General features: G+C 51.2%; 1 protein-coding gene across 4 annotated transcripts in view; it reads right to left on the bottom strand.

Moving 5' to 3' along the window:
• Nucleotides 1–7659: 7659 nt before the first annotated feature.
• The window catches only part of NRDC (nardilysin convertase), a 2107381-nt gene continuing 2102165 nt past the window's right edge, over nucleotides 7660–12875 (bottom strand). For all 4 annotated transcript variants that reach the window (XM_086952436.1, XM_086952435.1, XM_086952433.1 and 1 more), the window contains one exon: nucleotides 7660–8773. In XM_086952436.1, coding sequence (XP_086808562.1) covers nucleotides 8567–8773 — 207 coding nt within the window. In that variant the 3' untranslated portion in view covers nucleotides 7660–8566. The remainder of the gene's footprint in view (nucleotides 8774–12875) is intronic.

A 12875-nucleotide genomic window follows, 5' to 3' on the forward strand; every position in this document is an offset into this window, starting at 1 on the left:
CTATGTTGTGCATGGCAAGAAGTGCACGCACCAACAGCGCAGTTATAGGGGAGCACAACATGAGCTCCTGCCACAATCCACATGGGCTTATTTGCCCTGGGGCACTTTTTGTGGTCCTTTACCTGCCTTTCCCTCGACCTCTTCAAGTTGGTGTCCCTGCCATTAAAAGATAGGCGGAAAGGCAAGCCATAATTCACATGGTGGTGCCCATGCCGGCACCATTGACCACTGATATCCTCACTGCTGCCTCCGCTGGAGTTTGGATCATGGTGGTGGCGGCGGCTGCGGTCTGGATGCAGTCTCCCCACCCACATTGTAATCCAGCGATCAGACCGCTAAAAAGAGACGTCGCTTCCCGGACTGCCAGGGTCGTAATCAAGCTCTATGTATTGCAGCTTTGTAAGCAGAGAGCCCAGCTTTCTGTGGGGAAGCCGGGGACTGGAACACTATCTGCTTCAACTCCTGTATTGCTGCTTTCTCCTCCAGTCCTCAAATAAATCCAAGAAGGCAACAGTATTCAATTAAAAGCCACTCCTTAAGGAATTAATAATATACCAAAGATGCTTATACCATATACCAAAGACGCTTAAAAAGGAGCTGTGAATAGAAGCTTGTAGGATGACTTGCTCACCCCTTCGAACTTTAGAAGGATGCACTAACAGCAACCCAGGGAAAATGAACGTGAATATGGTGTGTAAAACGATCTGACATGCTCATTATATTCCATCCAACAACTGAAAAATATAAACTCAGGAAATGCAACCACGAGGACATTATATATACATATATACACCCCCTCCCCGCCCCCCCAAATGTTGTACCTTTAGTATTGCCAACATGATAAATTTGTTTATGCATCCTGGGTGCGTTGTGACGAACAAGTTACTTACCTTCGGTAACGATATATCTGTAAGAAACAGTAGTTAGTATTAGATTCCTTACCTTACAATATCCCCAGGCGTCAGACTGGATCCGGAAATTTTTGCGAAGCAGTACTCTTGCACGTCGGTAGGCGTCGTCCGCGGCTCCGCGTCCGTCGTCGGCGCCGTGATGATGTCGTCTGAGTACTTAGACGCTGCCTCCGCGTGCTGACGTCAGTTCTTAGACACAGCTTTTCCGCGGCCAGAAACGCAGAGCCATGTTAACAACCAACACTGGTGCCATTGAAACTAGGGCCCTGAAAGGGGATGACCCTAACCCTAAATATCGGTTCGCAGAACGGGGAGGATGGGTGTGGCGGTAAGGAATCTAATACTAACTACTGTTTCTTACAGATATATCGTTACCGAAAGTAAGTAACTTGTTCATCTGAAAGAAACAGGTTAGTATTAGATTCCTTACCTTAGAATAGATACCCCAGCAATACCAAACCCAGTGGTGGGTCTGCGAACCAATAATCACACCAGAAAGTCCTGGAGGACGGAACGGCCAAAGAAGCCATCCCTCCGGACTTGGCTGTCCAGGCAGTAGTGTCTTGCAAACGTGTGCAGCAAGGCCCATGTAGCTGCCTGACAGATGTCCTGCAAGAGGACTCCCCGGCCCAGGGCAGTGATAGCTGCCGTGGCCAGAGTGGAATGGGCCCTCAGCCCAACAGGAGGCTCCTTCTTCGCCAAGGAGTAACAAGCCTTGATACACAAGATGACCCACCGAGAGATGGTTCGCTTGTGCACTGCCCGTCCCTTCTTAGCGCCCACGTAACCAACAAAGAGTTGGTCATCCACCCAGAACTGGCGTGTGCGATCTAGATAGAACGAAGGCGCACATTTTGGGTCCAGACGGTGGAGCCGCTCTTCCTCTTTTGAGGGGTGCGGTGGCGGAAAGAAGGAGGGCAAGGTGATAGACTGCCAGATGTGAAAGGCCGTGACAACCTTGGACAGGAAAGAGGGTCTTGTCCGCAACACAACCTTGTCCGGATGGACAGAAAGGAAAGGAGGTTTGGATGAAAGAGCCTGGAGCTCACTCACTCTCCTGGCAGAGGTGATGGCAACCAGGAACGCAGTCTTCAGAGTAAGAAGGCGGAGAGGACAGTTGTGAAGTGGCTCAAAGGGAGCGCACATCAGATAGGTAAGAACAAGGTTCAAGTCCCACTGAGGCATCACAAACGGAACAGGGGGAAACATGTGTGTGATGCCTTTCAGAAAACGGGTTACAATAGGGGACTAGAACAAAGATGGTTGATCAGGCAGCCTTAGAAAGGCTGAAAGGGCAGAAAGGTAGCCCTTGATAGTGCCCAGAGCAGAGCCCTGCTGGGCAAGAGAAAGAAGGAAGAGAAGAACCTCAGAAAGAGGGGCAGAGAGAGGATCCACAGCCTTTGCTGTGCACCATGCAACAAATATGTTCCACCTTCAGGCGTATACCGACTTTGTGGCGGGACGCCTGGCTGCCAGAATGACATTACAGACTTCAGGAGGCAAGTCAAATGGCCTCAAATGTCGCTGCTCAATCTCCAAGCATGGAGGTGGAGACTGGACAGGTTCGCTTGGAGGACCGTCCCCTGCTACTGCGACAGTAGGTCCTCCTGAAGAGGCAGACGAACCGGGGGATCGACTGACATACTGAGTAGCTCGGGATACCAGTACCTTCGTGCCCAGTCCGGAGCCACAAGGTCGACTTGGGCCCGGTCGCCTTTGATCTTCTTCAGCACTCTGGGCAGAAGTGGTATAGGCGGAAAGGCGTACAACAGACCGCAACCTCACTCGCGACGAAAAGCGTCTCTGAGCGAGTGCCGCCTTGGAAATTCCAACGCGCAGAACTGATGACATTGAGATTTCTCTTCGGTGGCGAATAGATCTAACCAAGGCTCTCCCCAATGCAGAAAGAGACCTTGCGCCACGTCAGAGTTCAGACGCCATTCGTGATCCATCATGCATCGGCGGCTGAGTTCGTCCGCCCTGGCGTTCAGAGAACCTGCCAGTTGTTGAACCACCAGGGTCACGCCCTGATGTTCCAGCCACTGCCAGAGGCGCAGAGCCTCCTGGCAGAGGGTCCACGACCCCACGCCGCCCTGTTTGTTACAGTACCACATGGCGGTGGTGTTGTCCGTGAACACCTGCACTACACTCCCTCGGACAGAGGGGAGGAATGCCTTCAGTTCTAGACGAATCGCCCGCAGCTCCAAAAGGTTGATATGGAGCCTCGACTCCGCCGGGGACCAGAGGCCTCTGATCTCTGCCTCTCCCCAGCCCTGGAGGGACGCGTCCGTCACAACTACGTGCTCCGATTGGGGAAGGGAGAGGGATCTGCCGCTGACCCAATCGCAGTCCGTGAGCCACCACTGCAGCTGTCTCGCAGTGCCCTCCGAGATCAGGACATGGTCGGACAGGTTGCCCTGATGCTGGGCCCACCGAAACTTCAGGTCCCACTGCTGAGCCCGCATCCGCCATCGGGCGTGATGCACCAGAAGGATGCAGAAGGCCAACAGCCTCAGAAGCCGCAGCGTCAACCTGACCGAGACTTGGGATAAAGGCTGAAAGATCGGAATCAGAGCCTGAATATCCCAAACCCGCTGTTCGGGAGGAGAAACCCGAAACTGCGCCGAGTCGAGAACCGCTCCGATGAAGAGGAGCTTCTGGGAGGGGCACAGGTGTGTCTTCGGCCCATTGATGGAGAACCCCAGCTGGTGCAGGAGGTCTGCTGTCGTCTGGAGGTGACTGACGACTGTCTGGGGCGAGCCCGCCTTCAACAACCAGTCGTCGAGGTAGGGGAAGACTGAAACCTCTAACCTGCGCAGAAGAGATGCGACCACCGCCATCACCTTCGTGAACACCTGTGGGGCGCTGGTGTTCACTTTGCCACTGGAGTCAAGCAAGCCCGACTGAAGGCGGCTGTAATGCCAGAAACCGGTCCTGGGAAGCTTGATTCCGGTCCAGGGAAGACATGGTGTGGCAGTTCGGGCTGGACTGTTCCCATGAGGCACAGGGTCAGACTGATTTGCATATGACCATGTCTGAACTGGGGTGGCGGAGTGAGCTAAAGAACGGTGATGGATTAAACCCAGATCAGTTGACTGGGGGTGAGTGTTTTATTGATTCAGATGCTCCGTCCATCACCACCCCCTTTTGTACCGTTTTTGGCCGCCATAAGTGTGGCAGGGTATGCTCAGACGTGAGTCCCTTGTTCACTTTGCCACTGGATTCAAGCAAGCCGGGCTTTAGACGGCTGGAAGGCCAGAAACCGGTCCTCGGAAGCTTGTTTCCGGTCCAGGGAAGACATGGCTTGGCAGTTTGGGCTGGACTGTTCCCATGAGGCACAGGGTCTGACTGATTTGCATATAGCCATGTCTGAACTGGGGTGGCAGAGTGGGCAAAAGAACGGTGATGGATTAAACCCAGATCTTTTGACTGGGTGTGAGTGTTTGATTGATTCAGATGCTCCGTCCATCACCACCCCCTTTTGTACCGGACTGTTCCCATGAGGCACAGGGTCAGACTGATTTGCATATGGCCATGTCTGAACTGGGGTGGCGGAGTGAGCTAAAGAACGGTGATGGATTAAACCCAGATCAGTTGACTGGGGGTGAGTGTTTGTATTGTCAACGCTCCATCCCTCATCACCTTTGTTTTTTTTTTGTTCGCTTAAGTTGGTAGGGTATGCTCAGACGTGAGTCCCTTGCTCACTTTGCCACTGGAGTCAAGCAAGCACGGCTGAAGACGGCTGTAATGCCAGAAACCAGTCCTGGGAAGCTTGATTCCGGTCCAGGGAAGACATGGCTTGGCAGTTCGGGCTGGACTGTTCCCATGAGGCACAGGGTCAAACTGATTTGCATATGGCCATGTCTGAACTTGGGTGGCGGAGTGAGCTAAAGAACGGTGATGGATTAAACCCAGATCAGTTGACTGGGGTTGAGTGTTTATATTGTCAACGCTCCGTCCATCATCACCTTTGGTTTTTCCGAAGGGGAGTACGGTAAACTGAAAGTGCCCGTGGCCTACCGCGAACTACAGGTAGCGCCGGTGGGCCGGCAGGACGGGGATGTGGAAATAAGCGCCTGCAAGTCCAACGCTATCATCCAGTCTCCTGGGTCCAGGGCAGCTAAGACCTGAGCTAATGTCAGCATTTGGAACTTCTCCTTCCGGAGGAAGCCGCTGACGTTCCGTAGGTCCAAGATAGGGCGCAGGCCCCCTTTGCCCTTCTTGGGTACCAGAAATTAGTGGGAATTCCAACCACACCCTACTTCTGGCCCAGGAACGCGCTCGATGGCCCCCTTGGCAAAGAGGGCCGTAACTTCCTCCTGCAGAAGTCGCAAGTGATCCCCGGACACGCAGTGGTATTGTGGTGGCATGGCTGGAGGGGTCGCCTCGTAGGGGAGGAAGTAGCCCCTTCGGACGATTTGCAGCACCCACCTCTCCGATGTGACAGTGCGCCAGTGGAGGAGGGGATGGCGAACCCTGCCCCCCACTGGCATCACATGGGCCTGAAAGCACGGACTAGGAGGGTTTTGAGGCGGATGCTGCAGGGGTAGGTGTGGACTGACCTCGCTGTTGTCCCTGACCGCCGCCACGGCGGTTTCCACGGCTCCTACCACGTTGGAAATTAGTCTGCGGTGCGTGGCTGGCAGCACGTGTGGGTGCGCCCCTTCCTTGGCCACAAAAGGAGGGAAAGGCACCCGTTTGCTTGCGCGGGGCCGAGAGGCCCAAGGACTTGGCCGTAGCCCTAGAGTCCTTAAAGCGCTCAAGCGCATGGTCTGCCTTGTCGCCAAAAATTCGGCGGCCATCAAAAGGCATGTCCATGAGTGTATTCTGGACATCGGCCGAAAAGTTGGCGGACCTCAACCAGGTGTGGCGACGAATCGCCACTGTCGTTGCCATCGCCCTGCCCAGTGAGTCGGTGGTATCCAGCCCACACCGGATAGAATAACGAGCCGCATCTCGACCCTCCGCAAGGGTTTGGGTGAGTTTAGCCTTGACCTCCGCCGGGCATTCTGGCAGCACGTTCGTGACCGCGTCCCACAGAGAGTCGGTGTAGCGGCCCAAGAGGCACGCGGTTTTGGAAGACCGCAGTCCCAAACTCATGGAGGAGAATATCTTTTTGCCGTATTGCTCGTACCTCTTGGATTCCTGATCGGGCGGAGCTGACAGGAATGTGGTCTGGGAGTTGGAGGCCTGGATGACCGGGCTCTCAGGTGTGGGATGGGTGGACCGGAAACAAGGGTCGCCCGGGGCCGGCGGGGACGTCTGGCCACGTTCCTATCTACAGGCGGACCTATAGCGGGCCTGCCAGTCCTGCTGGGACCGACACTCACGTGTCAGAGGGTTCTCAGACCCCTCCCAATACTCCTCATCACCCATTTCCTGATAATCAGTGTTGTCAAAGGATGGGGCCGGTTCGTTGAAGTAGAACTCTCCAAGCGGCGTCGAGAGCGGCGCCCAGCGGCATCGTTCCGGAACCGGATCGAGGGAGGCATCGGGGACGGCGTCGCCCAGAGGTGGCGGCGGAGGTGACACCCTAGGGATCGACGCCGGTGAGGTCGTCAGGTCAACCGACGACGACCCGGATCCGGAAGCGGATCCAGCGGGGCCCTGCGGCGCCGGGGCTGAAGCACCCGACCCGCTAGGACCCCCAGACGGATCCGCTGGGCCCGAAGGCGCCGCGGAGGCCGTCGGAGGAGAGAGGGACCTCATGGCCATGAGGAAGCGCTCGATCTCCTCCGGCGTCGCTTGATGCCCAGGGACCGGAGGATATGGGGCAGACCCTGAAGCCTGCGACTCCGACGAAGCCGCTTGGGCTGTGTCACCCGAACACCCGGCCCCATCGCGCGAGCGTCAGAAGAGCGATGACGTTTCTTTGACTTCTTGTGCTTACCTGACGACTTCGAGCCTGAAGAGTGATGGAGACTCCCGGAGCTATGATGGCTCCGACCCCGCGACCGGTCCCTCGACCTCCATCCGGACCAGGACCTCTCGCGGCGCGGGGCCGACTGCCGGAGCTCGAGCTGCTTGCGGGACCGCTCCCACCTAGCTTTCGATGTCAGGGCTCTGCAGTCGGGGAAGGCCTTGTCGTCGTGGTCGACGCCGAGACAGTGAAGGCACCGGCGGAGTGGGTTGGTTACCAACATCAGTCGGTCGCAGTCCTCACAGGGTTTAAATCCTGGCATCCCTACCGGCACCGTTTGGAGTCGAAGACTTCAAAAATCATCAAAAGGGATCGTAAAAAAGTTTAGTCAAAAATCGACTAAGGTACCACTTTTTCCGGATCTGCGCTGCTGGCGCGGAAAAAAGAAGAACTGACGTCAGCGCGAGGAGGTGGCGTCTAAGTACTCTGACGACAGCATCACGGAGCCCACAACGCCGACGATGGACGCGGAACCGCAGACGACGCCTACCGGCGTGCAAGGGTACTGCTACGCAAAAACATCCGGATCCAGTCTGACACCTGGGGATATTTTAAGGTAAGGAATCTAATACTAACCTGTTTATTTCAGATAATGAATTTATAATCCATACATAGCCCTTGGACATTCTTGTTAACCTTGGTATCTGCAAAAATTACTGAGCTATAATAACGTTGTTCAGAATTTTAAAAAATGCAATTCAAAGAACAATAGAGAAATATAATTTTGATGAACCATGCAACAACTGCTCGATGTGTTAAATAAAGCAAGCCACTAAATGAACAAATCATATTTAGCATAATCTGTGAAAAAGAATAAACACAGAAACATTTCAGAAACACAACTTTATTTAAAAAAATAAAAGCATTTCCTTCCTTGGAACACACCGTGATCGTGTCAGTTTTCGACTGGCATAATAAATATCAAATTAGCAATCGAGTTAAACTTCAATTCGGGCCACACAGAACAGGCCTTACACAATGATTTCCATTCAGCTTGCCCCGGAAGTAATAAAAGGCATTTGGACTCACAAAGAACTACGTCTCATTTGGACAGCTGGAACTTTGTCAGGGTTCATAGTCCAAAACATTTGCTATGGGCATTCTATTGACTGTTCATACCGCAATCGGCAGATTACTGATTTATTTGCATTTTCTAATGGGTAAAAGTAAATGATAAACGGGAGTATGAGGGCGATTCTCTATTTTCAAATACAGCTAGAGTGACATTCGAAAAATCATACTATTTTAGGAAAAAGAAGAGCGCCTTCTTTCAGGAAGGAGACTTCCTGCAAAGACAGGATTGTGTGCAAGTTTGCTAGAGGTGTCTAACAGTGCCTGGTATCAAAGGGAAGGACCCAACTCAATGTGAACAGTCCTTGTTAATTGATCAGTAATGATTTTGCCTGAATAAAACTCATTTGACTTGCAATCCAAAAAGCCAACATCCAAACGCAGTTTATTTTAAAGTGACATCATCAGCAAAATGTGTTAGGATATCTTCTTTTTAAAAGAAACGCTTTCGTTGTGTTCAGTTTTAGCTGCATGCATTTCACTAAGAGCCATTCTTCTACAGGTGAACTGGAGCAATATGGCTAAAAGTATGGAACAGTCTTCTCTGAAGACTATAATGACGTCAAAACAAAGTCCTAATATTTATGTAAAAGTTATATTTGTTTTTATTTAAAACCGAGTGTGCTTTATGGTATTTACTCACATCCCAAATTTAGTTGCTACTTTAATTCCCAATTACAATTTTATGGTACGGGAAAAGTTGAAGTCCAGACGTAAAAGCCTTGATATCTTTGATTTCTACTATTCCTGCCAGAGCAGGAGAAGCTGGCAAGAAGGTGAGGCTGGTCACTTCTCCGTACAAAGAATCGTCTGCTTCGGTCACCTTGGTATTACTGGTTGTATCCAACTCGTATTCCCCAGATCCAACCACCTGAAAATAGGCAAACGCAACCGTCAGTGAACTGTCACCCCACTTTATTGACTTCCATTTTTTTTTTCACATTGTCATTTTCTAGCAAGCAACAAACAGCAAGTCAGGTCAGCACAATCGAGCATGGTATTTTAAAACACACTAGTACAATTTTAATGCAATGTACAGATAAAGGACATTTAGTGAAACTGACCTATTTTGCTAGTATGGGAATAAGCTGGCTTTAAACAAGCTTAAATGAATTAGTTTTCCAAAACTGCCCTCAGTGATTATTGTACTTTAGAACTTGCTACACCTCTTTCATAATTTGTAGATAGACATGCTAGAAGGAACCAAATCACTCTTTGAATACTTTAAAACTAAGAAGGTGGGCAACGTGCTAGTAACTACATGCACCAGAACAACTGCTTTTTTTTATCTGTTTCTGCAATAGATCCCACCGGCCCCCTCCTATCACGTTGATGCATGCCAAGAACACAGTGCAAGACACTAGACGGCTGCCTTGGTGTCGTGAATAAGGGACAAAATACTTTAATTGCCATGAGGGAAAAATAGTTATTCACTCATCACAATTGTGAGGAAATGGGATGCATTATATGGTGTAGTTGTGAGACCCCAAAGTATAATACACTGCCAACACCAGTCAAGTTTAGTTCGATCAACCTAAGCTAAACCCTGGGTAGCAGTGGCTCTGAGCAGTCAGGCTCAAAGGAACAAGAGCAAATGATTTAAACAGCACCAAAACAACTGAAGCATAAAAGAACACGACTTCCAAGAAATGAAACACAAATTTAAAAAATAGATTGTATTTTTGTGATTTTATTGGCACCAAACCAAAAAAGCTCCATCCGCACAGTTCCGGAGATATAGCTTTTACAAGCAACAATAAATGAGGACTTTTCACTCAACTGTTAACAAGCATTGGCAAATTCAACAAAACGGACACAACTTTATCAAGAAAAACTTTGGCAAGTTGGTTTGCGGATACTTAGAGTTACTTTGGATGAACAACTGCAACAGGGAGCCAGTCAATAGGACCAGCAAGGTCCAGAGAAACGGTTACCGCCTCAAGAAAAGTTGTCTTCAGTATAGCTCCAGCACCAGTGGCTCCCTGCCATTGACTAAGAAGTGGACCTGATGCAAGGGATACAGGATGCGGAAGATGCTCAAAGATACTGAAGATACAGGGCAGTCGACGGAGATCTTCCTGGGGCTACTCCTCTGTCCACGGTTGTGGTGAACTGATTCTGGCCACAGGGGTCGAAGTCCTCTCTAGGTCAGCAGAAGTCCAGTCGACAGGTACAGCAGTTTTAGTGTTTTCCTTATTTTGGCGATACCTCTCCTTGTGGGTAACTAATCCCCGCTTTGATTACTTTCCTGAGTTAAGCAGACTTGGGTGCAACATTTGAGCATTGGTTCCTGATCTCTTGCCTGCGCAGTGGCGAGGAGCAGTGATTTGGGATAGCAATTCGCCCCAGCAGACTCCTTCAGCTTTTGTGGCCCTGTAATGCAAATAGAAAGTCAGACAACTGATTCTTGGAGTCTCTGCTTCTAGCTGGGGTCTGGGGACGACTTCTCCATCAGCACACACAACAGCCACAGACCTTACTTTAATAGTCCAAGGAGCAGGTGCAGTTCAACTTCAGTGCAGCCTTTTCTTTTCCAGTTCCAGGGATGGCACGTCAGTCCTTCTTGAGCCCTCTTCTTCCACTCAAGAGAGATCTTAGGTCTGGGTGCCTTTTTTTGCTTAGAAGATGCTCTTCGAGGAGGTCGCGGTCACTAGCCAATGGGCTACTTGGTTTCATCCCGCTTGATGACAACTTCCTGTGAAGTGTGGAATCCAGGTACCCCATAAGGCTTCATTCTGCCCATTCTCAGGATGGCAGAACCCCTATCTCATCACCATGAGCTCAGTGACCCGCCCTAGAGGTGTGGCTGCTTGTCCATGGAATAAAACAGGTTGGCCAGTGTTTCTCCCTCTCCATCCCCAACGCCAACTTGTCTACCCGAACAAAAGAGCAGCTCATCTCGAGAGTGGTTACCCGTTGCGCGTTAAAGGCAGCTTCCCATTTTGAAGCTCGCCTTTTGTGTTACCATCCAGTGTGGCTTCCTTCCAGGAAGTGGAAATACCTCCTCCAACAGCAGGCCTCTATTATCTGTAGGAAAGTAGGATCTACTTTCATGGTTAGCCCTACTTTGTGCTTGGTGTCAGTGTGTTTTGACTGTAGTTTGCTGGGGTCCTGCTAATCAGGACCCCAGCATCGGTGGTCTCTATCCCAAAATGGCTTTGGTAAGTACTTTTGTACCTCCACAATTAGTTACTGGTATACACTTATAAGTCCCTAGTATGGTCCTAAGATACCCAGGGCAAAGATACAACAGGGGTTTCTCATGGGCTGCGGAATGAATTGGGCGACCCATGGGAGTCCACTTATACTCAGACTACAGGTCTGCCATTGCAGCCTGTGTGTGGTGGTGCTTTTACCTCCCATGGCAGATATAAGGTTTCTTATATCTGAGGTCACTACACTTGACACCTATAAGTCACCCCTATGGTAGACCCTTCAGTCCTCATGGCAGGGTGCTTGGCTATAAGCGAGAGATGCCCCTGCATGAGCAGGACACCCCTACAAATCCCGGAGTCGATTCTTCAGGCTTTTGTAAGTGCGGTCACCCATTTTAGGATATATAGTGGACATCAGTCATTACGAGATGTCTAACTATGTAATGGCTGCACCGAACCTGGTCATGTTTGGTATCAGACATGTTGGAATCATACCCCAACACTGATTCCGCTGTTAGGGGTATGATACAATGTACTGGGGGGGGGGGGGGGGGGGCTTAGGGGAGCCTCATGTACTCAAAGTTACAGACTTTTAGGGTCTGCCAGCAAGCTAGTGCTGCTGCCGACCGCAGACACTGTTCTGCCCTCCTGCTGCTGAGCTGAGCAGGGGAAGGTAGAACAATAGGTATCCTGTCACAGGGAGGTGTAACCACCTCCTAGACAGGACTTGGTGTATTAGGCTAGGGTGGTGGTGCTTGCCAGTGCCACCAGACTGCACTGGAGGGCACAATTGGTGCCCTCCTTGCATACACCAGTTTGAGCCAGTTCCGGAACCCTGGATTCCTGCTCTGGGAAAATTGGACAAAGGACAGGGGAGTATCCTTCCCTCTGTCCAGCCCCTCCTCTGGGAGGGATCCCAGAGTTGTTCCAACCCTTTCTCTGGGAATTTAAGGGCTCCTCAGATTCATTGTGGATTCACCTCTGAAAGCTAGACACTCTTCAACCGTTTGGACACTTGGACTTTGTTGGACTTCGACTGGAACCGAGGCTGCATCAGGAAAACTCCTGCTGCTCCTGGTCCCCTGATTCTTCAAGTCTTCTGTCTAGTCTGTGTCTTTGCTTCGCTAAGGTTCCGCAGAAGAAATGTGGGTATCAATGACATCTGAAGAAAGCTGACCGGTCTGCTGTTCCCGTCATCCTACGGACTACCGAGGCTCAGGAACCCAGGTGTTGGTTCTGTGGCTTTCCAGGACTCATCTCCCCTGAAATCTGGAGGACAGTATACCTCGTCGTAGCCGCTGGGACAAAACCCCTGTGCACTGCATCGACTTCCCGTTGCAAAGGCTTGTTGGCACTGCAAGCTAGAGATCTTCAGGCTACAAGATGTTCCAGCCTCCAGCACCTCATCCCACGAAGATCAGCCTTCTCAATATACCCCTTGCATTGTTGACCTTCATCTTTGATGAGTGGCCGGAGGTCCTCTTCGGCCTGTGTGCCCTCTCAAGGGTCTTCTCTGGCTTTAGTGGGCGCCTCTGCTTGCTCGGGCCTGCTCTTACTCTCCTGCACTTGGTGAGTCCCTTGGACCTTGCTAATCCCAACGATTGAATCTTGTCTTTCATACCAGTTGCAGCTATCGAGGCTTGTTGGTGCTCCCGTCGGACACTGTCCACCTAGACACCGACATCCGACAGCTCTTGTATGGCTCCTGGTCTTCCACAAGGTCATCTGGTCCCCAACAGCTGCAGCAACAATGTCCTCGTCAACTCTTCTGAGCTGAGCCACTGAACCGCTGCACGGAGCTGGGAGTACTGGAGTACA

Source organism: Lissotriton vulgaris, chromosome 1_1 (assembly GCF_964263255.1).
Source record: "Lissotriton vulgaris chromosome 1_1, aLisVul1.2, whole genome shotgun sequence".
NCBI lineage: Eukaryota > Metazoa > Chordata > Amphibia > Caudata > Salamandridae > Lissotriton > Lissotriton vulgaris.